General features: G+C 45.2%; 1 protein-coding gene across 8 annotated transcripts in view; it reads left to right on the top strand.

Annotated features, from left to right (window-relative positions):
• Positions 1–26,863, top strand: part of LOC140188203 (3',5'-cyclic-AMP phosphodiesterase 4C-like) — a 273,810-nt gene that overhangs the window by 160,811 nt on the left and 86,136 nt on the right. Inside the window, exon 1 of one of the 8 annotated variants that reach the window (XM_072244249.1) lies at positions 17,269–17,760. The exons of the other annotated variants lie outside the window; for them this stretch is intronic. Within the exon in view, the coding sequence (XP_072100350.1) occupies positions 17,675–17,760 (86 nt within the window). The 5' untranslated portion in view covers positions 17,269–17,674. Of the gene's footprint in view, positions 1–17,268; positions 17,761–26,863 lie in introns of those variants that run through there. 8 annotated transcript variants of the gene reach the window in all.

Here is a 26,863-nt window from a genome sequence, read left to right on the forward strand (position 1 = left end):
GCTGTTTGTCCTCTGGAAATTCCAAGAGAAGAGGGGAGAACTCACTGGAGTTCTGGTCAGCACTAATCCTTCATTTCACATTACTACAACACCATGCCTAGTCTCTATTGCTTTACAGTTTTTAGAAGCTTGCCATTCACAAATTGGCTGCTTTGGTTCCGAGATTACAATAGTAGTTGTTCTTTGGTTGTGTTTTGGGCATCATTAAAGGAATTTTAAAACATTGTATCAGTGCAAGCGACTTCCAGAACTACGTTCTCGGAGTTGAATTCATGATGATAAGAGAGAAATCATCACCATTGTCTCATTATTCTAAGTTACTCATCTGGACAATTCTGTTTGTTTCTGTCCTTAAAGAGGGTGTGAAAGGGATTTACAGTAGTCTCAGGGAGATGGGTTTCTGTCTCTTGACAAAACTGAAGTAGTTGCAGTTGTTTTCATTAGATCAGAGAAAGTTAAACATCAATGGACTTCTTCCAAATGTTGTGGGGTTTTCATGGATTAAACTCTGTTGCAGATGGAAGAGCAGTTGGGAAGCAGTAGATTCGGATTTAGAAAAATTGACAGAAGATACAGAGTAGTGGAAGCAGTGAGTTGTTGTAATCAGGGCTGCATTGTCGAGGAGTATCTGAGAAGTTTCTGTAGGATCATTCAAACAGGAAGAGAGCGCAAACATGGAAGAGAGGCAACACTAACAAAAGGAATGAAATGGGAAAACATATCACTAGCAGGGAGCGTGTACGTGAAGATTAACGAGGAAGTGAGGAGAGGAGTAAAGCCATCGATGAAGAAGTGTGTGGAGAGAGTGATCACTTGAAGGAGCATTGCAGGGAGTGGTGATATTGAAGGAGTGGGGAGGGGTGACATTGAAGACTAGCGGGAGTAGTAATATTGAAGGAGTTGGAGGGTGATATTGAAGGAGTGGGGGTGATATTGAAGGAATGTGGGTGATATTGAAGGAGTGGGGAGTGGTGATAGTGAAGGAGTGGGGTGGTGATATTGAAACAGCGGGGGGTGATTTTGAAGGAGTGGGGGGTTGTGATATTGAAGGAGTGGGAGTGATATTGAAGGAGTGGGTGTGATATTGAAGGAATGTGGGTGATATTGAAGGAGTGGGGAGTGGAGATATTGAAGAAATGGGGTGGTGATATTGAAACAGCGGGGGGTGATTTTGAAGGAGTGGGGGGTTGTGATATTGAAGGAGTGGGGGGTTGTGATATTGAAGGAGTGGGGGGTTGTGATATTGAAGGAGTGGGGGGTGGTGATATTGGAGGAGTGGGGGGTTGTGATATTGAAGGAGTGGGAGTGATATTTAAGATGCGAGGGGTGATATTGAAGGAGTGGGAGGTGGTGATATTGAAGGAGTGGGGGTGGTGATATTGTCAGGAGTGGGGGTGATATTCAAGGAGTGGGGGTGATATTAAAGGAGTGGGAGTGATATTGAAGGTGTGGGGGTGATATTGAAGGAATGGGGGTTGATATTGAAGGAGTGGGGGGTGATAGTGAAGGAGTTGGGTGATATTGAAGGAGTGGGGGCGGGAGAGGTGATATTGAAGGAGTGGGGGGTGATATTGAAGGAGTGGGGGGTGATATTGAAGGAGTAGGTGTGATATTGAAGGAGTGGGGGGTGATATTGAAGGAGTGGGGGTGATATTGAAGGAGTGGGGTGATATTGATGGAGTGGCGGGTGGTATTGAAGGAGTGGGGGTTGTGGTATTGAAGGAATGGGGGTGATATTGAAGGAATGGGGGCGATATTGAACGAATGGTGGTGATTTTGAAGGAGTGGGGGTTGATTTTGAAGGAGTGGGGGTTGATATTGAAGTAGTGGGGGTTGATATTGAAGGAGTGGGGGTGTGGTATTGAAGGAGTGGGAGTGTGGTATTGAAGGAGTGGGGGGTGATATTCAAGGAGTGGGGGGAGTGGTATTGAAGGTGTGGGGGGTGATATTGATGGAGTGGGGGTGATATTGATGGAGTGGGGGGTGATATTGATGGAATGGGGGTGATATTGAAGGAATGGGGGTGGTATTGAAGGAGTGGGGGGTTGTGATATTGGAGGAGTGGGGGGTTGTGATATTGAAGGAGTGGGGGTGTGGTATTGAAGGAGTGGGGGGTGATATTCAAGGAGTGGGGGGAGTGGTATTGAAGGTGTGGGGGGTGATATTGATGGAGTGGGGGTGATATTGATGGAGTGGGGGGGTGATATTGATGGAGTGGGGGTGATATTGATGGAGTGGGGGGTGATATTGAAGGAATGGTGGTGATATTGAAGGAGTGGGGGTCATATTGAAGGAGTGGGGGTGATATTGAAGGAGTGGGTTGTGATATTGAAGGAGTGGGGGTCATATTGAAGGAGTGGGGGGTGATATTGAAGGAGTGTGGGTGTTATTGAAGGAATGGGGGTCATATTGAAGGAATGGGGGTCATATTGAAGGAGTGGGGGTCATATTGAAGGAGTGGTGGTGATATTGAAGGAGTGGGGGTGATATTGAAGGAGTGGGTTGTGATATTGAAGGAGTGGGGGTCATATTGAAGGAGTGGGGGGGTGATATTGAAGGAGTGTGGGTGTTATTGAAGGAATGGGGGTCATATTGAAGGAGTGGTGGTGATATTGAAGGAGTGGGGGGGTGATATTGAAGGAGTGGGGGGTGATATTGAAGGAGTGGGGGTGAAATTGAAGGAGTGGGGGGGTGATATTGAAGGAGTGGGGGGGATATTGAAAGAGTGGGGGGTGATATTGAAGGAGTGGGTGTGAGATTGAAGGAGTGGGGGTGATATTGAAGGAATGGTGGTGATTTTGAAGGAGTGGGTGGTGATATTGAAGGATTGGGGGGTGATATTGAAGGAATGGAGGCGGGAGAGGTGATATTAAAGGAGTGGTGGAGAGGTGATATCGAAGGAGTAGGGGAGGAACAGGTGATATTGAAGGAGTTGGGGCAATATTGAAGGAGTGGGGGGTGGTGATATTGAAGGAGTGGGGGAGGGAGGGGTGATATTGAACGAGTGGGGGTGGTGATATTCAAGGAGTGGAGGAGGAAGAGGTGATAATAAAGGAGTGGGGGAGGTACAGGTGATGTTCAATGAGTGGGGGGTGATATTGAAGGAGTGGGGGTGATATTGAACGAATGGTGGTGATTTTGAAGGAGTGGGGGTTGATATTGAAGGAGTGGGGGTTGATATTCAAGGAGTGGGGGTGATATTCAAGGAGTGGAGGGAGTGGTATTGAAGGTGTGGGGGGTGATATTGAAGGAGGGGGAGGTGATATTGAAGGAGGGAGAGGTGATATTGGAGGAGTGTGGGTGATATTGATGGAGTGGGGGTGATATTGAAGGAGTGTGGGTCATATTGAAGGAGTGGGAGTGATATTGAAGGAGTGGGGGTCATATTGAAGGAGTGGGGGTGATATTGAAGGAGTGGGTGGGTGATATTGAAGGAGTGGGGGTGATATTGAAGGAGTGGGGGTGAGATTGAAGGAGTGGGGGTGATATTGAAGGAGTGTGGGTCATATTGAAGGAGTGGGGGGGTGATATTGAAGGAGTGGGGGTGATATTGAAGGAGTGGGGGTGATATTGAAGGAGTGGGGGTTGATATTGAGGAGTGTGGGTGATATTGAAGGAATGGTGGTGATATTGAAGGAGTGGGGGTCATATTGAAGGAGTGGGGGTGATATTGAAGGAGTGGGGGTTGTGATATTGAAGGAGTGGGGGTTGATATTGAAGGAGTGGGGGTTGATATTGAAGGAGTAGGGGTTGTGATATTGAAGGAGTGGGGGTGATATTGAAGGAGTGGGTGTGATATTGAAGGAGTGGGGGTCATATTGAAGGAGTGGGGGTGATATTGAAGGTGTGGGTGTGATATTGAAGGAGTAGGGGTGATATTGAAGGAGTGGAGGGTGATATTGAAGGAGTGGGGGTGATATTGAAGGAGTAGGGGTGATATTGTTGGAGTGGGGGGTGATATTGATGGAGTGGGGGGTGATATTGAAGGAGTGGGGGGTGATATTGCAGGAGTGGGGGTGATATTGCAGGAGTGGGGGTGATATTGAAGGAGTAGGGGTGATATTGATGGAGTGGGGGGTGATATTGATGGAGTGGGGGGTGGTATTGAAGGAGTGGGGTGATATTGAATGAGTGGGCGTTGATATTGAAGGAGTAGGGGTTGTGATATTGAAGGAGTGGGGGGTGACATTGAAGGAGTGGGGGGGTGATATTGAAGGAGTGGGGGTGATATTGCAGGTGTGTGGGTGATATTGCAGGAGTGTGGGTGTTATTGAAGGAGTGGGGGGGTGTTATTGAAGGAGTGTGGGTGTTATTGAAGGAGTGGGGGGTGATATTGAAGGTGTGGGGGTGATATTGCAGGAGTGTGGGTGTTATTGAAGGAGTGGGGGGGTGTTATTGAAGGAGTGGGGGTGTTATTGAAGGAGTGGGGGTGATATTGAAGGAGTGGGGGGGTGTTATTGAAGGAGTGGGGGTGATATTGCAGGAGTGTGGTTGTTATTGAAGGAGTGGGGGTGATATTGAAGGAGTGGGGGTGATATTGAAGGAGTGGGGGGGTGATATTGAAGGAGTGGGGGATGATATTGCAGGTGTGTGGGTGATATTGAAGGAGTGGGGGTGATATTGAAGGAGTGTGGGGTGATATTGAAGGAGTGGGGGTGATATTGCAGGAGTGGGGGTGATATTGAAGGAGTAGGGGTGATATTGATGGAGTGGGGGGTGATATTGATGGAGTGGGGGGTGGTATTGAAGGAGTGGGGTGATATTGAATGAGTGGGCGTTGATATTGAAGGAGTAGGGGTTGTGATATTGAAGGAGTGGGGGGGTGATACTGATGGAGTGAGGGGGTGATATTGAAGGAGTGGGGGTGATATTGAAGCAGTGGGGGTGTTATTGAAGGTGTGGCGAGTGATATTGAAGGAGTGTGGGTGATATTGAAGGAGTGGGGGGTGACATTGAAGGAGTGGGGGGGGTGATATTGAAGGAGTGGGGTGATATTGCAGGTGTGTGGGTGATATTGCAGGAGTGTGGGTGTTATTGAAGGAGTGGGGGTGATATTGAAGGAGTGGGGGGGTGATATTGAAGGAGTGGGGGATGATATTGCAGGTGTGTGGGTGATATTGAAGGAGTGGGGGTGATATTGAAGGAGTGTGGGGTGATATTGAAGGAGTGGGGGGTGATATTGATGGAGTGGGGGATATTGGAGGAGTGGGGGTGATATTGAAGGAGTTGGGGTGTGGTGATATTGAAGGAGTGTTGGTGAGGGGAGAGAGGTGATAATGATGTGGTGGGAGGGTGAATCTTGATGATGTCTATGGAGGGACCTTCCCTGTTGAACCGTGGCCAAAGAGGCGTACAAGTCCCAGAACGTCAGTAGATCATACAGCTCAAGTTTCGTTTTCAGCTTGGTGTGAGCTCCACAATCACAGCTTGCCTTCTCCCTTCATCCAGCCAGTGGCATTTGCTTGTTTTCTGTGTGATGTAGCTGACAGATCGACAAGGAAATCTAAAGCTTAACTCAAGCCCATTATTTACTGAAATGTTATATTACCGATTATCCATGAGATTATTTGCACTTCACACTTCTCAGATTACTAACCAATCCAATTTACTTGTTTGAGTTGTGGCACTCCCTTCCACATAAGCCACATCATCTCATATAATCTCCAGTCTGTTCTTTGCCCGTGTGTTTGCAGTATAGCAACTTGTTGTTACAAGTCATGTGGAGACGTTTCATTCCTCCTGCTCACACCAGCACCATCTCAGCATCATTCCTGTTTACCTGCATTTTTGAGTCAGCATTGGTGGAGAGAAAGAGGTTTCAGTTCCTTGATCATTGTAAATGCTTGTCCTTCTACCCTCTGAGATATCTGGCTCCTCTTCTGCATTCCTGGTTTTTATTGCCTGCAGTGCCTTTTTCTAAATTCTTTCCCTGAACCCCTTTCCTTTTACCTCTTTCTCCACTCATAAAATGCCCTTTGAATCTTGCTCTTTGGCCAATCTTTTGATTGCTGCTTTTGGTTCAGTGTCATATTTTCTGCTGAAACCTTCAGTGAAGGAATATGCACCATTTCACTGTGGAAAAGATGCTAATATAAACGTAGGCTGTTATTTAAATGTTATTCTCCATCAATCTTGATCAGTGTTTTTGAAGGCGTTTTGATAACCGAACCGTACTGTTTTTCCTGTTTTCCATTTGCTGTTTATTTCAAGCTGGATATTCATCAGAAATTGAAAACTATATACTAACGGTACCTTGAGTTGTGGAGCTAAGGGTGAGCAAATGGGGCCCAGCTCGGCTACACTCTGATCAAATGTCAGAACTAACAGAAGGGGCTGAAGACCTCTTCTTGCCCCATGAGATTACCTTTTTCTCTTAGGAAGTCGTGGGAGATATTGCCTCTGAAGAAAGGTTACCTAGGTCCTCTGGATGTTAATGGGACCAGTGGTGGAAACCATAGACTCCATCTTATTTAAGGCAGGAGGTACTTGATGTGCTGGACAAATGGGTTGTTAGGGAGACAGAGCATTCCTTCTCCTATTTAGGTGTTCCAGCACATGAACTGGATGCTCTCAGTACCATCCCAATGCTCGTTCTCTGTCTCGAGGAATCATCCTCCTTCAAGTCAGCAGATGTTTGGGTAGCTTGGACTTTGGATCGTGTTGCACCCATTTTTTTAGACCTTAAAAGTGTGTAACAAAACCTGATTATGTGTATCAGCCTTCCTTGGCCCAGAAACGGTGGAATGAAAATTGGGCTGAGCCACCTCTCGGTCTTCCTCACTGAGATGAACTTCCCCTCAGCTGTGGAAGTGACTTCTCTCACCTCAGAGAACTGAGCAATGAGGAGTCAAGCTATTTATTGTTCCCATCCAGAGTTTCAATCTGAAACACTAATTCAAACCCCCCCCCACCCCACCATCAACGTTGCTCAATGCACTGAGTTCCTTAGCAGATTGTTTGTCACTCCAGTCTCCAGAGTATGGAAGCTTTTTATTTTTCTGTGTTTTACTTTAGTTTAGATATATAGTACGGTAACACGCCATTCCAGCCTAATGAGCCCGCACCACCCAGTTGCACCCTTGTAACAAACTAAACTGTACATCTAAACCTATTAACCTGTACGTCTTGGGAATGTAGGGGGAAACCAGAGCATTGGGAGAAAACACACTCTGTCACAAGGAGAACGTAGAAACCTGTAACAGACGTGGGCAGGAATTAAAGCCGGGTCACTGGTGCTGTGTGAATTGCTACACGATCGTGCTGCTGTCTTGCATCTGCTATTTGCTGCTCTTTATGCACGCGGCCTGATGTTCCTCATAAGCACAGACCCCTGAGCTAGCTCACTTCGGGATGGAGGTTCACAGGCCACCTTGGCAGAAGCAGGTAAATGTAGGTGCAAGTCCCTGCTGCAGCTGCTTCCATTGTCCTAATGGCAGTGCCAGTGCATTGCAGATCACAACTACTCTCTGTGTAACACATCTCTCTTCATCTCCCCTCTGGCTCTTTTGCCGATCAATCTGTGTCTCTGGTCACCCGCTCTCCTGCCACTGTAAACAATTCCTCTGCCATTATGTTGCTGAAACCATGAATAATTCTGAACATCTAAATCTCCTTGCTTTATTTTATGATTTATGATTATTGTCGTTAATACTAAGGTTTATTCTAGGTGGAATTAATAAATGAGAGATAACTTGATAGAGGCGTACACAATGATAAGTAGTATACATTGTGTAGACAGCCAGATTTGTTTTCCCAGGGCAGAAATGGCAAATACAAGGGGGTGTAATTTTAAGGTCATTGGGGGAAAGTATAGGGGGCATGTCAGAGGTAGGTTTTTTTTACAGAGCAGTGTGTGCGTGGGACACACTGGCAGTGGTGGTAGTAAGAGGCAAATGCATTATGGACATTTAAGAGTCTCTGAGAAGGCACATGGGATGAAAGAAAAATTGAGGGCTATGTTGGAGGAAAGGATTAAATTGATTTTAAAGTAGATTAAAGGGTCAGCACAACATTATGGGCCGAAAGGCCTGTATTGTGGCATACTATTCGATGTATTTAAACAGTCCTGGTGATGTGGCGGCATTTGAACTCATTACTGCAAAATAGCGATCTTATTGCTACACCTCCCAGTAACCTCTCTAAAAGGAATACGAACATATTCAATGCAATGGCTCCTCTTAATTAATCCTTTTAACATTTTAGGGAATCTTTGGTGTGTCGACTCTGGGCTAATATATTCTTCCTAAGGTGTGGTGTCCAAGCAGAATGCAGATTTTATAACAGGACTGGGAGGCTGAGGTATCACTCTCTCTGCCCAATATCAGAACTTTTTTTTAGAAACACTGGCTGGAATTCACCTGGATGGTGGGTACATATCTGGGATTATACCAGAAAATTTGCAGAAATGGGTGGAAATTATCAGGAATTGGCAAGGGTAAAGAACGTGTGTTGAAAACAGAGGCTGAGTATGTTAGGACCATCTCCCTATAGAAAATTTCAATCTGATGAGAGCTTTTCAATGGAGATCAAAGTAAAATTATTCCCCCTGGCATGTAGGTCAATAATTAAAGGTCATAGATTCAAAATCTGTGACAAAAGAACAAGATGGAAACTGAAGGAGAATATTTTTTCATTGGAGTAGTTTCTATCTGAAACACTGTCACTGAAAACGTGGAGAAACCACAGATCCCATAAACATTTTTTGGAAGGGAGATGGACAAGTTAAATCAAAATGTTTTCATAAACGAGGCCTTTTGTGGCCTCGGGATGTATCAAAGCACCACACAGTAATAGAGCACTTTTGAAATTGTTACGCAGGGAATTGCAAGAATCACAATGTGCACAACAAGGTACCATCACTAGGCATCTATTTTTGTGTTTATTGAGACACCGGGAAGCAGTCCTCTATTTTTTACATGTCCTATTGTATCTTCTATCTATATTATTTTGGAAAACATCTCAAGTGCAAGGCAGTGGTTACAGTGGTGAAGGCACTTCTCTATGAGGAAGAAATGGGCACTTAAGTCTAAGTTCACTGGAGTTTAGAATAATTAGAGGTGATTGTATTGGGAGATAGAAGATTCTGGCGGACTGGACATTCAGAGGATTTTTTCCCTCATGCAGGGAGTTGAAACTAGAGGTCATAAATACCATCTTAACACCAAGGTGAAAAGGAATATCTTCCCTCACAAGATTGAGAATCTATGGGATCTATTCAAGGTTATGATGTTTTAAATGAAGCTACATATAAGAAATTGTTCCAGTGGTAGTCTAGTTGGCTTTGGGAACCAACTCCAACAAACTCATGCCCGATTTCCACATCAATGCGACTTCCTGATATCCCTTCACTCCTCAAATATCCAGAAGTCTGTTGGTCTCTGTTTTGAATGCAGTCAATGACGGGGTCTCCACAGCCCCTCAGCCAGAGAAGTTCAGTCCCAAATGCTTGAGTGTACATGTCTAGTCTACTCAGTCTCTCCTCATATACTGGACCGTACATTCCAACAGCCACTGGTGTACTCGCTTTCTAACAAGTTTAATCACTTTTGTTTGGTTAAGGGGGCCAAAATTATACAAATGCTCCTGGTGGGCTCTCACAAAGACCCTATATAATTACAGTGAGACATCTTTTCTCTTGTACTCTGGATTTCTCAAATTACAGCCAACATAATGTTTGTCTTCCTAAATGCCTATCCCCCGCCACCCAGCAAATTAGCTTTCGTTGTCTGTGTACAAAGTGACACCCAGGTCCTTTGAGGTATCGTATTTCTTAGTGTTTCAAAAAAATTTTAAATTTCTATTGTTATTTCAGAGTGCATAACCTCACATTTTTCCACATTGCATTCTACCTGTTGTCATGTCACGAGATCTCTGTGTCCTCAGCACTGCTCACAATCCCGACTTAATGTCATTTCGTCAGCAAACTTAGAAACATTATGTTTGCTCTCTTGGCCAAATTGTTGAGATAGGTTATGAAGAGTTGGGATCCAGCCACTGATCCCTGGGCACCCCACGAGTCAGTCTACCAACCCAAGAAGGGTTTATATGTTTTCAGTCTTCAATTTTCTGTGTTAATTAACTCTCAGTCCATGCTACCCAGCCTCCCCAATTCCATTTGCTCAAATCATGTTCACTAACCCACTGTGTGAAATTACTGAGAGTTATCTTAAAGTCAAAATACACCACATCCACTACTTTGCAACCATTTACTTTACAAGATACATCTTCAAAGAGACATGTATGATTACCCTTTCCATAAATCCATGTTGCTGAAGCATATTATAATGTTCTGACTGGCTTGATTTCACATCCCTTGAACATTGCAGCATTTTTACAACAGTAGTTCATTGTTTTCTCTTCCCCTTCTTAAGTGGTGGAGTCATGTTTGTTATTCACAAAATGACACGGACCTTTCCAGAATCTAGAGAATTTGGGAGAAATGGTAACATACACATCCATTATCTCTGCAGCCGCCTCTTTCAAAACCATGGGATGCAGGTCTTCAAGTCTGTGGAATTTATCAGGCTCATTAACTTCACTAGCAATATTTCTTTACCAATATTAATATCTTTTAGTCCTTGTTTGCATTGCACTGGATCATTGGTTTATGATTATTTCTTGGAAAGACTTTTTTTTACTGTGAAGATAGACATCAAATGTTTATTTTATCTCTCCTCCATTTCCTTATTCTCTGTAAAATCTCTTTAATCTCGATCTGTGAAGAACCCATATCTGTCTTCGCCAATCTTTTTCTCTTTTTTCCAATACCTACTGTACAGTAGTTCTTCCGGTCCATCTTTGCACTTCTTGTTGGTTTAGTGTCATGCTCTTTTCTCCCTTTCTATTTGGGAACCTCGAGGATCAGCAAGTAGGTAGAGCGAGTCCCAATGTTCTGATCATATTCAACAATGAAGCAGGTAAAGGCGTGCATAAGGCAGTGTCCTGCTCCTAAAGAGAAGTCCTATTCCCTGCTTCTATCAGGAAGGAGGAGCCTTAGGTTCAACACCACCAGGTTCAGGAACAGTTACTACCCTTCAACCATCAAGCTCCTGAACCACCGTGGATAACTTTACTCACCTCAACACTAAATTGATCACTGATTATAACCTATGGACTTGCTTGTAAGGACTCTACAAATCATGTTCTCAGTATTATTTCTCCATCCCTCCCTCCTACATTGGTTACCTGTCAATCTTTGTATGTAGTTTTTCATTGATCCTATTGTTTTTCGTTGTTCAATTGTGAATGCCTGCAAGAAAATGCATCTCAGGTGACATATATGTACTTTGAACTGACTGTAAGACCAGAGGTTGCTCCCAATGTTTGCCAGTTCAGCCAACGTATACAGAAAGTGAATCAGAGTTAATGTTTCACATTAGTAACCTTCACCAGAACTGGAAAAGTGAGAAAGAAGTGTGCTGAAGTTGCATCAAAGGGGAGTGGCAGAGAAAACTACGGAGGTGCTTGCAGATTAAATGCCTCAGGTTGCCCAGGTGACACAATTGGTTTGAGAGTAAAGGAAGCTGAGCAGTATGAAGGGTAGTAGAACTGAAACTATGTGAAACTGGAAATCTGAAATAAACAAAATAGCTAGAAAAGGTCAGCAGATCTGGCAGAAAACAAATCTGAGAGTTGACATTACTTTAGATTAGCTGAGTTAGTTAGACACACTGGTTACCCGAAATTGTTGAATTCAATAATCTCAGATAAAGTTCAGATGCTGGTCCTTGAGTTTACACCGAGCTTTGTTGGAAGTGTTGAGACCAAATTCAGTGGGAGTGAGATGGAGACTTTAAACGTTACATGTTATTAGAAGCTCATGGTCACCTTTGTGGACTGAATGAAGGTGCCCAGCAAAACAGTTACTGTGCTTTGGTTTGTTTAATATAGAGGAAACCACGTCATGAGTACCAAATAGATCAGCTGGTTGAGTGGTGTCACAACAACAGCCTTGCACTCAATGTCAGTAAGACCAAGGAATTGATTGTGGACTTCAGGAAGGGGGAGTAAAGGGAACATGCCAGTCTTCATCGAAGGATCAGCAATGGAAAGGTTGAACAGTTTCATGTTCCCGGGTGTCAACATCTCTGAAGATCCATCCTGGGTCCAACATAATGATGCAATTGCAAAGAGGGCACGACAGCAGCTATACTTCATGAAGAGTTTGAGGAAACTTGGTATGTCACTCTACAGGCATACTGTGGAGAGCATTCTAACTGGTTGCATCACTGTCTGGTATGGAGGGGCCACTGCACCGGATCAGAAAAAGCTACAGAAAATTGTAAACTCAGCAACTCCATCATGAGCACAAACCTCCCAACATCAAGAACACCTTCAAAAGGTGATGCCTCAAAAAGGCGGCATCTATCATTGAAGCACCGATCACGCAGGACATGCCCCCTTCTCATCGCTCCTATCAAGTAGGAGGTACAGGAGCCTGAAGGTGCAAACTCCCATGTTTCAGGAACAGCTTCTTCCCCTCTGTCATCAGATTTCTGAATGGACGTTGAGCCCATGAACACTATATTTTTTGCTCTCTTTGCACTACTTAATATGTTTTTATACACAATTCTTATTGTAATTTATAGTTTTAAAACTTATTATCTGTTGCAATGTACTGCTGTCGCAAAACAACAAATTTCACAACAAAACATGCAAGTGATATTAAACCCGATTCTGATTTAAATGCAATAGACAAATGTGTAAGTGAATTGCTGCTTCACCTGGAAGCTGTGGTGAGGTCCTGGTTGGTGTGAAGGTAAAAGGGCAGACCTTACATGTCCTGAGATTGCACGGGAAAGTTTTGTGAGAAGAGGAATGTCTGATGGAGGTAGAAGAATGGACTTGGAGTTCCAGAGGGAATGGTCCCTTCAGAATGCTAAAAAAATGGAAAGGGAGAGGATGTGCCTAAGATGCAATACATAATATAGGGGAAAAGTATGAATTACAGTAAATATATATGTGTATCAGATAGTTAAATAAGTAGTGCAGAAACATAAATTTAAAAAAGTAGGGAGGTAGTGCTCAAGGTTTCAATGTCCATTCAGAAATCGGATGGCAGAGGGGAAGAAGCTGTTCCTGAATTGCTGAGTGTGTGCCTTCAGGCTTCCTGATCATAACAGTGAGAAGAGGGCATGTCCTAGGTGGTGGGAGTCTTTAATAATGACACAATATGTAGATAAGCCTACAAGAGGAGAGGCTGTACTTGATCTGGTATTGGGAAATGAACCTGGTCAGGTGTCAGGTCTCTCAGTGGGAGAGCATTTTGGATATAGTGATCAGAATTCTATCTCCTTTACCATAGCATTGGAGAGAGATAGGAACAGACAAGTTAGAAAAGCGTTTAATTGGAGTAAGGGGAATTATGAGGCTATCAGGCAGGAAATTGGAAGCTTAAATTGGAAACAGATGTTCTCAGGGAAGAGGAAGGAAGAAATGTGGCAAATGTTCAGGGGATATTTGTGTGGAGTTCTGCACAGGTACGTTCCAATGAGACAGGGAAGCTATGGTAGGGTACAGGAACCGTGGTGTACAAAGGCTGTAATAAATTTAGTCAAGAAGAAAAGAAAAGCTTACAAAAGGTTCAAAGAGCTAGGTAATGTTAGAGATCTAGAACGTTATAAGGCTCTTAGGAAGGAGATTAAGAAGGAAATTAGGAGAGCCAGAAGGGGCCATGAGAAGGCCTTGGTGGGCAGGATTAAAGAAAACCCCAAGGCATTCTACAAGTATGTGAAGAGCAAGAGGATAAGATGTGAAAGAATAGGACCTATCAAGTGTGACATTGGGAAAGTGTGTATGGAACCGGAGGAAATAGCAGAGGTACTTAATGAATACTTTACTTCAGTATTCACTATGGAAAAGGATCTTGGCAATTGTAGTGATGACTTGCAGCAGACTGAAAAGCTTGAGCATGTAGAGATTAAGAAAGAGAATGTGCTGGAGCTCTTGGAAAGCATCAAGTTGGATAAGTCCCCAGGACCGGATGAGATGTACCCTAAGCTACTGTGGGAGGTGAAGGTAGAGATTGCTGAGCCTCTGGTAATGATCTTTGCATCATCAATGGGGACAGGAGAAGTTCCAGAAGATTGGAGGGTAGCGGATGTTGTTTCTTTATTCAAGAAAGGGAGTAGAGATAGCCCAGGAAATTATAGACCAGTGAGTCTTACCTCGGTGGTTGGTAAGTTGATGGAGAAGACCCTGAGAGGCAGGATTTATGAACATTTGGGGAGGTATAATATGATTAGGAATAGTCAGCATAACTTTGTCAAGGGCAGGTCGTGCCTTATGAGCCTGATTGAATTTTTTGAGGATGTGACTAAACACATTGATGAAAGAAGAGCAGTGGATGTAGTGTATATGGATTTCAGCAAGGCATTTGATAAGGTACCCCATGCAAGGCTTATTGAGAAAGTAAGGAGGCATGGGATCCAAAGGGATATTGCTTTGTGGATCCAGAACTGGGTTGCCCACAGAAGGCAAAGAGTGGTGGTAGACAGGTCATATTCTGCATGGCGGTCGGTCACCAGTGGAGTGCCTCAGGGATCTGTTCTGGGACCCTTACTCTTTGTGATTTTTATAAATGACCTGGATGAGGAAGTGGAGGGAAGGGTTAGTAAGCTTGCTGATGACACAAAGGTTGGAGGTGTTGCGGCCTGGATTGGGGAGCATGCCTTACGAGAATAGGTTGAGTGAACTCAGCCTTTTCTCCTTGGAGAGACGGAGGATGAGAGGTGACCTGGTAGAGGTGTATAAGATGATGAGAGGCATTGATTGTGTGGGTAGTCAGAGGCTTTTTCCCAGGGTTGAAATGGTGGCCACAAGAAGACACCGGTTTAAGGTGCTGGGGAGTACGTACAGAGGAGATGTCAGGGGTAAATTTTTTACTCAGAGAGTGGTGGGTATGTGGAATGGGCTGCTGGCAACGGTGGTGGAGGCGGAAACGATAGGGTCTTTTCAGAGACTTTTTGATAGGTACATGGAGCTTAGAAAAATAGGGGGCTATAGGTAAGCCTAGCAATTTCTAAGGTGGGGACATGTTCGGCACAACTTTGTGGGCCGAAAGGCCTGTATTGTGTTGTAGGTTTTCTATGTTTCTAATAATGGATGCTGCCTTTCTGAGGCACCGCTCCTTGAAGATGTCTTGGATACTACGGAGGCTAGTACCCATGATGGAGCTGGCTGTTTTTACAACTTACTTCGATCCTGTGCAGTAGCCCCCACCCTCCATCCCAGACGATGATGCAGCCAGTCAGAATGCCCTCCATGGTACATCTGCAGAGATTTCAGTGTTTTAGGTAACATTCCAAATCTCCTCAAATTCCTAATAAAGTATAGCTGCTATCTTGCTTTCTTTATAGCTGCATCGATATGCTGGGACCAGGTTAGGTCCTCGGAGATGTTAACACCCAGGAACCTGAAATTGCTTTCTTTCTCCACTTCTGCTCTCTCTATAGAGGGATAGAGTTTAAGAGTCGCGATGTAATGATGCAGCTCTATAAAACTCTGGTTAGGCCACATTTGGAGTACTGTGTCCAGTTCTGGTCGCCTCACTATAGGTAGGATGTGGAAGCATTGGAAAGGGTACAGAGGAGATTTACCAGGATGCTGCCTGGTTTAGAGAGTATGCATTATGATCAGAGATTAAGGGAGCTAGGGCCTTACTCTTTGGAGAGAAGGAGGATGAGAGGAGACATGATAGAGGTATAGAAGATATTAAGAGGAATATCTAGTGGATAGCTAGCGCCTCTTCCCCAGGGCAACACTGCTCAATACAAGAGGACGTGGCTTTAAAGTAAGGGGTGGGAAGTTCAAGGGGGATATTAAAGGAAGGTTTTTCACTCAGAGAGTGGTTGGTTCATAGCATGCACTGCCTGAGTCGGTGGTGGAGGCAGATACACTAGTGAAGTTTAAAAGACTACTAGACAGGTATATGGAGGAATTTAAGGTGGGGGGTTATATGGGAGGCAGGGTTTGAAGGTCGGCACAACATTGTGGGCCAAAGGGCCTGTAATGTGCTGTACTACTCTATGTTCTATGTTCTATAAGGACTGGCGTGTGTTCCGTCATCTTACCCTTTCTGAAGTCCACAGTGAGCTGTTTGGTCTTACTGACATTGAGTGCTAGGTTGTTGCTGTGACACCACTCAGTCAGCTGGAATATCTTGTTTTGTCACCACCGTCTGATTGCGGGTACTGGGTGAGAGATGGGAGTAGAGCAGGCATGGGAAATGATGAAGCCCTGCTAACCATGGTAAAGGGAAAGCTCCCTACTAACTATGGTAGAGGCAGAGCTGTAGTTATGAAAAAAAGTGAAGACATTTTGTTAGCACTGGCTTTGACTGGCTTGTTAGCAGAACAAGTAGGAGAGGGGGAAACTGGGAGGATGGAACTATCCTTACAGGAAGCAGTTTGGCAAATTAGGTAAACTACTTGTGGGCTGGTAATCTTTGGCATTTTCTGTTCTTATTTCATATTTTCTTGCCGTTTTTAAAAAAAATCTTTTCCTCCTGTTGCTCAATACATTACTCATTTTTCCCCAGATGGGATAGGGGTGCAGTTAACCAGTTTTTTGTGATCCACAGTGAAGATTTCGGGTGAGATACAACCCTGCCTCAGCGCCAGCATCAATATAAAATTGATCCTGATGCAGATCTCCGGCATGAAACGACTGTTTATTGCTGTCCATTGATCCTGGCTGCCCCGCTGAGCTCCTGCAGGATTGTGTGTGTGTGTGTGTGTGTGTGTGTGTGTGTGTGTGTGTGTGTGTGTTCCTCTGCATCCAGCATCTGCAGAACTTCTTGTGTTTATCCATATACAACGGCAGCAGGGCGCTGAATCCTGCTCCGTCAGTCCCTTGAGTTTCCCACCTTAAATACCGATCAGGTTTTGGAAACTGGGATTACTGCTATCTCTAGGAGTGGCTGTGATCATTGTCTTCATAAAACTTCGCGCACTCCATTGATACGCCCTCTAAAACAAACAGCCATTGAAGTTGGGCATGGGTTAGCAAAGTAATTTTAAAAAAACAAGCTGGCCGGAGTTCTATTTAGTCACCGCGAGGTTGAGAAAGCGAGAATGAAGTCGAAATCGGGCTCTCGGCGGAACTGGGGTCGGGGGAGTCAGTGAAGAAAGAATGGAGAAGGAGGAGCGGAGAACAGAGTGGGAAGAGAGGAGAGGGCAAAGTAGGTGGAAGTAGGGGTGCAGGGGGGGAGTACGAGAAGGGGGGAAATGGCGAGGGAGAATTCCGGCTGCGGGAGGTGGAGAAGGCGGCAGGTGAGAGGCTGGGCGGAGACCAGTAGCGGTTCACACTTAGTCAGAGGAGCCGAGTGCTGTGGGACACTGCCTCCTCCTCTTATCCGGAAATCGGCACAGGACCGCCCGGGGGCTCTGTGAACTGAATTACAAACTTGCCGGAGTGCGTGGCCCGGAATTGTCCGAGGCTAGGCTGAACCAGGTGCCGTTCTCCGGGGCTGGCCGCGGGTCATACAAACACAGCCGGCGGCTCCGAAACCGACATCTCCCTCCCCGCCCCCCCGACCAGCCGCTCCGAGCCCGTCCCACTCCAGGACATTAGGCATTCAGCGCCGCTCTCCACCCGATCTCCCTGGCCCGCCGGCATGCTGCTGTCTGCCTAGCGAGGAGAGTGGCCGGCCGGACCCACGAAGAGTTTGGGAGCGATGGCGATGGCTGGACGGGAGAACCTCGATCGCCTGAGACCCGCCGCGTTCAGCTGCTTCCCAAGCCGCAGGCATTCGTGGATCTGGTGAGTAACGGGAGAGCATCTTGCTGCCCGGTAAAATGTGACCGCCCGCCCATGAGCTAACTGGATTAAGCCCTGTACCGAGACTTGAACACGGCGGTGCCGAGGGTCCCGTCCAACGCGGGGGGTGGGGGGAGCGGCGGCGCCACCGGATTCGTCTCACTTACTCAGCCTTTCAGCAGAGGAAAACAGGCACGCAGCTTTTCAGGTCAATGACCCTTCATCAGAAATCTTAGCGGTGCTCCAGTCTACACGTTAAAGTGTAGCTCAATGGGCCTTTCAAGCAGAAGTGAAAGGGAGCGTGTCAATGACGGGGGAGAGATCTTGCCCTTTTTGAGTGTGAAAGGACAGGGTAACCCAATGATAAGTACATCCACAACAAGAGGCAGGAGAGGGGAATGTTACGCATGGGTAAAATTGGAGGATCTTTATCTGAATGCCGCTGCCTGTAAGGAATTTGAACGTTCTCCCTGAAACCGCGTGGGTTTCCCCCCCACCCCCCCCACAGTTCAAAGACATGCCTGTTAGTCGTTATAAATTGGTCCGTGGTCAGGCTAGGGTTAAATCGGGGGATTGGCGGGCGGCGCGGCTCGAAGAAGCTGTTCCACGCTGCATCTCAAAGAAATAGTGCAAACTCTGAAGAAATGAATGCATACAGAGTAATAGACATTAGGGAGATTAGCTGCAAAGTGAGAAAGTCTGGGAATTCACTATTCAGGATGCTTACATTTTTAGAAGAGAGAAGCAAAATGGCAAAGGGGGAGAGGTAACCCTAATAATAAGGGATGGGTGGAAGGTGTCCTAGAGAAAGAATTTTAGCTCAGAAAATCAAGAAGTGGGTCTGGAGCTAAATACCAAGGGGATAGAAAATGATGCTCCTAAACTGAAGTGTTAATGGAGGATGTACAGTAATTCATGAAACTAATGGTGCGTGTTAGTACAATTTTCAGAATCAGGTTTATTATCACTGGTAAGTGCAGTGAAAATTCTTGTCAGCATCAAGGTTAGCACGGTAGCATAGTGGTTAGCACACCGCTTTATAGTATGGACAACCCAGGTTCAATTCCTGTTGCTGCCCTCAAGGAGTTTGTACGCCCTTCCATGTGGGTTTCCTCCCACAGTCCAAAGATGAACTGTTGGTAGGTTAATTGGTCGTTGTAAACTGTCCCGTGATTAGGCTTGGTTATGAGTGGATTGCTGAACAGTGCAGCTCAAAGGGCTGGAAGAGCCTCTATCGCACTGCATCTGAATAAATAAACAAGTAAATAAGTACAGGCCGACTGGGATAATCAAGTTAGCATCAATAGTGTGGAAGAAAGTTTGTTTAGGTAGTTAAAAATGGGAAATAAGGAAATGACAGACACTGAACAAAGAGTTTGTAGTTGAGAATCCAGTGACATTAAATTAATAGGACCAAAGGCTGATGAGACCCTAGGTCCTATGATGATAAAATAAATGGCTGTGGAGATGATGTATGAATGTGACTGTAGAAAATTAATTGGACCTGGAAAGGGTTCCAGGAATACTACAATGACCATCCTTTTTCATAAAAGGATGACAGAAAGTAGGCAGATTTAGTCCAGTTAGTCTGACATTGGTCATTGAGGAAATGGTGGAAAATAAAGCTAAGTAGTAACATAATGTTTTGAAAGTCATAATAATTTCCAGGAGTCAACATGTTTTGTGAAAGGGAAGATGTGATTAATCAATTTATGAACATCCTTTGAGAATGTAATGAACATAGCAGTAAATGGAAACCAGTGCATGTAGTGTATTTAGATTTCCAAAAGGCATTTAATAAGGCACCATTAACGGTTACTGAACAAGGCAAGAGTTCAAGTGTGGTAAATATTTTAGGAGCATAGATGGAGATTTGGTGAAATAGTAGAAAGCAAAATCATGATAAATGGATCATTTTCAAGTTGGCAAGCCGTAACTGGTAGGTGCTGCAGAGATCAGTAACGGTGGCAATCAATGATAACATTATTAATGACTTGCTGTTGATGAAGGAACTGGATATGTTGTAGCTGGATATTTGCTGATGATACCAATGTAAATGGGGATAGCAAACAGGACAGTCTGCAAGGGATATAGATGGGTTAAATGATTGAGTTTAACACAGTATGGAGTATAATGCAAAGAAATGTGAGGTCATAGTCATACTTCATTGATCCCAGGGGGAAATTGGTTAATGTAGTTTGGTAAGAAAAATGGAAAAAGTTTTTTAACTGTAGAGATATTACAGAATGCTACAGTACAGAAGGATCTCATGCATAGTACGTCCAACATAAACACTTCAATTTAGGGGCCAACATACTATTCCTACCAATGTTTAATGTCTCTTGTTATCTAGCTGCTTGATTTTACGAGCTAAGACCCTTTCTTTTGACTGCCTACAACCCATCCTTTGTTATCAGGGCTACCTCAGCACTTTTTATCTATCTCTTGAAAAAAAACTTTCCTGGAGAGTTAATTCTCACTCCTGTCCACTTTGCAACTGAAATTCTATGATGGCTTTTAGATCATCTATTTCTTCAGAAATTCATTTACATAGTTATGCTGAGTGTTCATATTCAGATAAAGATCCTTAAGTTTTACCTTTGGGCAATTTTTTTCCTTGTCATGACTTTTAACTAAGAGTAGAGTCTGATTTTTTTTAAGCTCTATTTGTTTCTGACGCACTTTGCTTATCGTGAAGGTATATCTTACGCATGAAGCACAGTATGTTAGCAAGTGATTTGAAAGCAAATAGTATGTAGACACAAGAGGCTGCAGATATAGTAGAAGAAAACAAATTGCTGGGGGAAATCTGCAGGTCAGGTAGCATCTGATGCAGGGTCTTGGCTAAAATGTCAATCTCCCTTCTGCCACTTCAGATGCTGCCTGACCTACTGATTCCCATCAACATTGTTTTTTTTTCCTAAGGCAAATAAAATGTTGGCCTGCATTGCAAAAGGGATGGGGTATAGTCACAGTCATAGTCATACTTTATTGATCCCAGGGGAAATTGGTTTTCGTTACAGTTGCACCATAACTAATTAAATAGTAATATGGAAATTATGTCAGGAAATAAGTCCAGGACCAGCCTATTGGTTCAAGGTGTCTGACCCTCCAGGGGAGGAGTTGTAAAGTTTGATGGCCACAGGCAGGAATGACTTCCCATGACGCTCTATGTTGCATCTCAGTGGAATGAGTCTCTGGCTGAATGTACTCCTGTGCCCACCCAGTACATTATGTAGTGGATGGGAGACATTGTCCAAGATGGCATGCAACTTGGACAGCATCCTCTTTTCAGACACCACCGTCAGAGAGTCCAGTTCCATCCCCACAACATCACTGGCCTTACGAATGAGTTTGTTGATTCTGTTGGTGTCTGCTACCCTCAGCCTGCTGCCCCAGCACACAACAGCAAACATGATCGCACTGGCCACCACAGACTTGTAGAACATCCTCAGCATCGTCCGAAATCGGGGATGTCTTGCCATTGGATGTTGGAGTACTGTGTGCAGTTCTGATCTCCTTATTTAAGGAGGGGTTGTTTTGCATTGGAAACAGTGCAAGAAGGAGTCCAAGATTAATTATGGGAGTGATGGGTTCATTTTTTGAGGAGAAATTGAGCAAGTTGGTTGTATGATTACTTACTGAAATTTAGGAAAATGGGAGGTTATCTACCTGAAGCATATTGTGAGGACCTTAACAGGTTGAATACAGAAAGGGTATTTCCCTCAGAAGGCTTATCTACGATGAGAGTCATAGTTTCAGAATAAGGGCTACCCAATTAAGATGGAGATGAGGAGAAACTTCTAAGCAAATGCAGGATTTCTTAGAATTATCTTCCCAGAGAGTTATAGAGTGGAGTTATTGACTGAATTTCAAGTGTAGAGTTGAGGATTCCAGGGAACAGGCAGGAAAATGAATCTTAGGGCAAGATTAGATCTTACTACATGATAGAATCGCACACAAGGCTGGATGGCAGATTCCTGATTCTGTTTCTTATTATTCTAACAGACACTTACTAGAATTTTATTTCAGCTGTATTTGTTCCTTGCAGTCCAATACTCCAGCTGTTGTGTGATTTCAAAACATGTGCGAAGACCATTGTGCCAAGTGTTGGATGCTAGTTCAGTTACTTACAGTATTTGCCGGACTACTGTATCCAGACCAACCAGGCGATGGCTCTTAACCACCCTCTGAAAGAAAGGGCCCCTTAAGTCACCCAGTTCAAGAGCAACTAGGGATGGGAGCTTAATGTTGAGCCCAGCCTGTGATGCCCACATTCTAGACCAAAACTGCTTGCTGCATGAGAACATTTCAGCACAGTTTGTTGGTTGTTTCATCAATCGCCTTCCGCCTGTGTCCCCCTGGCCCCACTCAGCCCACCCCTCGTCACCGGGGAGAGTTTCTGCTGGTTGACCAGTAGCCCTCGTTTAGAAGAGCCCCAGCAGTCTGTCAGCTAACCTTCAGTGCTCTGAGGAGAGCAGCCTAACATTCCTGGCTACTGCTTGAGTTGGCACTGGTTCTCCATGCACGGATTACGTCAGGCACGTCCCCTGTCGGAGGCTGCGCAGTGGCAGACCTTAGGGTTCTTGTGAAGCCACCTCCTGTCCCTTCCTCTCACTCCTTCCATTATCTTCAGCTTATTCAGAACCCTGCAGCCTTGGTGCTAATGTGCACCCATCACTTGCTGTGCCTGCTGGCCCACAGTGGGTCTTGCTGTTAAGCAATGTTTCGGTTTTAAAATTCTCCTCCCTTGCTTCCAAATCCCTCCTCTGCCCTCACTATCCCTGCATCCTCTTCCCACCTGAAAGCCCTCCAAGATCTCCAGCCTCTTGTAGGTACCAGTTCCCATCGTCCCTCCATCACCAGCCATCCATTCAGTTGCCCAGAGCCCAATTCTAAAGCCTTCCTCCTTGTCCTCTCCACCTCACTGCCCCTGCCTTTAAGATGCTCCCTATGCCATCCCTGCTTCAGTAATGCTTTCTGTGACAAGGTGTTACCTCTTGGCACTTGAGACATCTTGTTCAGTTCTCAGTGTTGTTTGGTCTGTGGGCATATCGAGTGTTGGCCTTCCTGCGTCTGAATGCAGGGTGCTGCCCCAGTCTCTGTGTGCATTGATCCGTAGGCCAGCTGCCAGCTTAGACTGGGAATACTGATGCAAGGCTTCAACTCGCATTGGCAATGATCAGTGATATTGACAGATTATTATGGCAGGGGTGGCTTCTGCTGTCTCTGTGACGCCTGTATGCCAGGGGTGGGTTCATGTACAGTCCTCCTGCCCCTCAGAAAGCAGGTCATAGCTTCAAGTTCCACAGCTTGGAGCAGGGAATCTGGCTTGATGTTTCAGTGCCATTCTACCTCATAATGGGCAGGACATTACACCACAGCCCTGTCTGCTCTCCCAGTTACTGGCTATGGAGTTATATGACCAAGGCCAGAGCAGTTAAAACGTAGAATTCCCTGCTGTCCATCTGAAAGCAGACTCAACTCATATGTTGCTCATTCCAAATTCCTGAGAGAACATGGGCACATGGCGTGCAAGCTTCCTGCCCCACGCCCCGGGAATGAAAGGGTTAATGTATGAGGAGCATTTGATAACTCTGGGCCTGTACTCACTGGAGTTTAGAAGGGTAAGGAGGGTTCTCCTTCAAAACTCTCGAATGTCAAAAGGCCTAGATACAGCAAAGGTTGTTTCCAATGGTGGTGGAGTCTAGGACCAGAGTATCCAGCCTCAGAATACAAGGGGAGGAACTGCCTTAGACGCAGGGTGGTAAATGTGTGGCATTCATTGCTACAGATGGCTGTGAGCGCAAAGTTATTGGGTATATTTAAGGCGGAAGTTGATAGGTTTTTGATTAGTAAGAGCATCAGAAGCTACAGGGAGAAGACAGGAGAATGGGTTTGAGAGGCATAATAAATCAGCCATGATGGAATGGTGGAGTGGACTTAACAGGCTGATTTGTCTAATTCTGCTCGGATGTTTTATGGTCTCATGCCAACTGGTTTGACATCTTAGGCAATGGTTCCTGCAGATGACCCATAAGGTAGATTGGAATTTGTCTGTGATGCCTTTTGCAGCTGAGTAGCCAGCTGAGTCATGAGGCAGGTTTAAACATCAATCTGAGGCTGGGCTGAGGCAGGCTCATTCACATTAAATCTGGTAACAAATGTTTTTCCTGCTACTGCACAATCAGTGCTGGCTGAGACACTGATAGGATTCAGTGCCTTCTCCCCTTCTGTCTCTGCAACCGTCCTCTCTGAATGCCAAATAAGCTGTACCTATGACATCCCTCCGGTGAGTGACTCCACTCAGAAGCCTCCCCTCTCCCATCCAGTACCTCTGGGGGCATCTCAGCATTTTGCCCTCCAGTGGTGGGTTTCCTCTTTTGGTGTTGGAGTGTGTTCCGACCAGGTTCTGGTCAACAGCCACTTGGCAACTTTGGAGCACTCTCAATCTCCCCAGGTGCTCCAACAGACTGACGCCCAGCCACATAACAGTGGGACAGCCACTTAATGCTTAGTCTAAGGAAGTGGCTCTAAGTCGGAGAGAGGGGCAGCGGGTCAGGGAGAGAATTCCAAAGTCCTGATCTGGCTCAGGCTGCCACTTTTGGAGGTCTGTAAGAGGCTGGATAAGTGCTGGGATTTCACTGATTATGGGTCTGGAGGGTTTGTAGAGACACAAGGCGGACTGGGAAGAAAGAGTGGTGGGTGTGAGTTAGGACATGGGCATCTGTTTATAAAGGCTGCAAAGGAGGTTGCCATTTAAGGAAGGGAGAGACAGCAAGAAGAGCTTTTTGTCATCTTTTTAAACTTCTGCCTGCATACGGTCCTTATACCTGCATACTCGTGTCTGTCAAAGAAGCTCTTAAATACTTTGATGCCTCTACCACGACCCTGTCAGAGCATTCCAGGCACCCACCACTCTGTGCAGAAACACCTGCCCCGCACATCTCCTTTGAATTCTCCCCCTCTCACTTTAAAGGCTTGCCCTCTAGCATTAGACAAAAGTACGCTGGCTGCCTGCTCTCTCTCTGCCCCTCATAATTATATAAACTTCTATCAGATCTCCCCTCAGCCCGAATGGAGGAAATGCAGTCTTGATTGACCATTATCATATTGAATAGCTTTCTCCAGTTCGGTTCATGTCCTCTTCCTGTCTCTAATGGACACAACCCAACACCAAGCACAATGCCTCAGCAATAAGTGAAGCTCAGTGCAGCAGGCCAGGGTAAGAGTGAAGAAGGTGTTAGCAGGAGCATAATGCCTCAGGGTCAGACACTTTGTTACGTATACAGGAATTGCTGTCATTTTTAAAAAATGAGAGCTATGACAAAAAGCCTCATAGCCCTGGCGGTATTTTCCTTGCAAACCCTGGTTATTACTGCCTCTGCTGCAAAAGCCTCGAAGTAATTTAGTATTTGCGGGAATGTTCCTTTATCACTTGCTGAAGGGAAATCATCCCTTTTGCAAGGTACAGGGGGATACAGGCTGGTGTTATTACACAGTGCTGTGGAGCTAGGCTGCAGGTATCAGTGTGTTTATAAGGTTTGAGAAGCATTAGAGGCTGGGTGGAGAGCTGCGGATTTGATTCAGGGTGAAATGTTTAACTTCAGTAGAGGAATGAGGAAGTGAATTGGAGCCTGCTTCTCTTTACAATACGATCATAGCTAAGCTGTGACGTAAAGCCATTCAGCTTTTACTTCCCTACATCGCTTATCCTCTAAATTAACAGAGCTATGTCGTTAATAATTACCATTTATGGGCTGAGTTCCAGATCTCCCTCACTCTCTACTTTCAGCAGTGTTTTCAAACTTCATTGATTTTTGGACTCTGCCTCCTGGTTCCAGACACCCCAAGTAGCAAAGTAGTTTCTCTCCATACTGTAAGTTTTCCATAATATCCTGAAAACTTCACTCAAATCTTCCTTCAATCTCTGTATTCCTGGGATAATGCTTGTATTTATATAATCGCACTTTGTAATTAAATACACGGAGTTCGGTATCGCTGATATAAATCCACACTGCACTCCCTCCTGTCACTACTTCTTCCCAAAGCCTTGGAGTCCAGTGCTGTTCCCAGCACTGCAGGCCAGCACTTCGCTTTGCACAAGCATCAGCTCCACCCCATGAAGTTTTCATGCTAAAACTTCCAGTATTCTGGTACCGATTTGATCACGGTGCCTGCCTGTGACATATTACAGAATAGGTTCAGACAAGTCCTAGATCCTTCCTGGGATTTAATGTAACATATTGCCATTTGGAAGAAAAACACTTATAACCTTTTTTTTTTTGGGCCTGTTGTGGATAACTTCCCAGCTGCTGTCACTGATAGCCATTTGGCACAGACCTGCTTTCTGTATTGAAGTTCAACAATTGAGTATACCAGACATTACCAAACCGAAAGCTGTGGATGAACCAGGAAACTCATAGTCTGCTGAGAGTAGATCAGTGGCAGTCAAGACTGGTGATCCAGAACTGTACAAGAGGTCCAGGTATGACCTACGGAAGGCTTCTTTAAGAGAGAAGAAACAATTCTGATGGAAGTTGGAGATGGAATCGGATGCACATCAGCTCTGGCAGAGTTTGCAGGCCATTACTTCCTGCAAGGTGATACCCAACATCATGAGTCGCTGAGATACTTCATTCCCAGATGAGCTCAACGCCTTTTATACTCACTTTGAAAGGGAGAATAAAACTACACCCGTATGAATCCCAGCAGCATTCCCGGTTGAAATAGAGGCGGGAAGAGAAGATGGCAGCGCGACGCAATGCGCGCAGCTCTCCGGTGAAATGATATCGTAACTGTTAAATAGGGGCCGTGCACAATTCTGATTTGATGAAGACAGACGTGAGAAGCAGAGGAACATCTGGAGAAATTTCTGAAATGCCTGGTTCGCTGCTGTTGTTACAGTGCGATCAAGAATCTCCAGAGGGTAGGCCCCAAAATCCCCAGCTTTGCCTGCTGCTGGCAACCGAGGCTGAGGTCGAAGCGTTCGGATAGAGATGGTGCTCGGTGCTCGGTACTCGGTGTCGGAGGGCTGATCAGTGCTCGAAGTTTTCGGACGACTCAGAGTCGGACTGTGGTTGGGCATGACAGGGAGAGTTTTCTT

The sequence above is a fragment of the Mobula birostris genome, chromosome 26, assembly GCF_030028105.1.
Source record: "Mobula birostris isolate sMobBir1 chromosome 26, sMobBir1.hap1, whole genome shotgun sequence".
Taxonomy (NCBI): Eukaryota; Metazoa; Chordata; class Chondrichthyes; order Myliobatiformes; family Myliobatidae; genus Mobula; species Mobula birostris.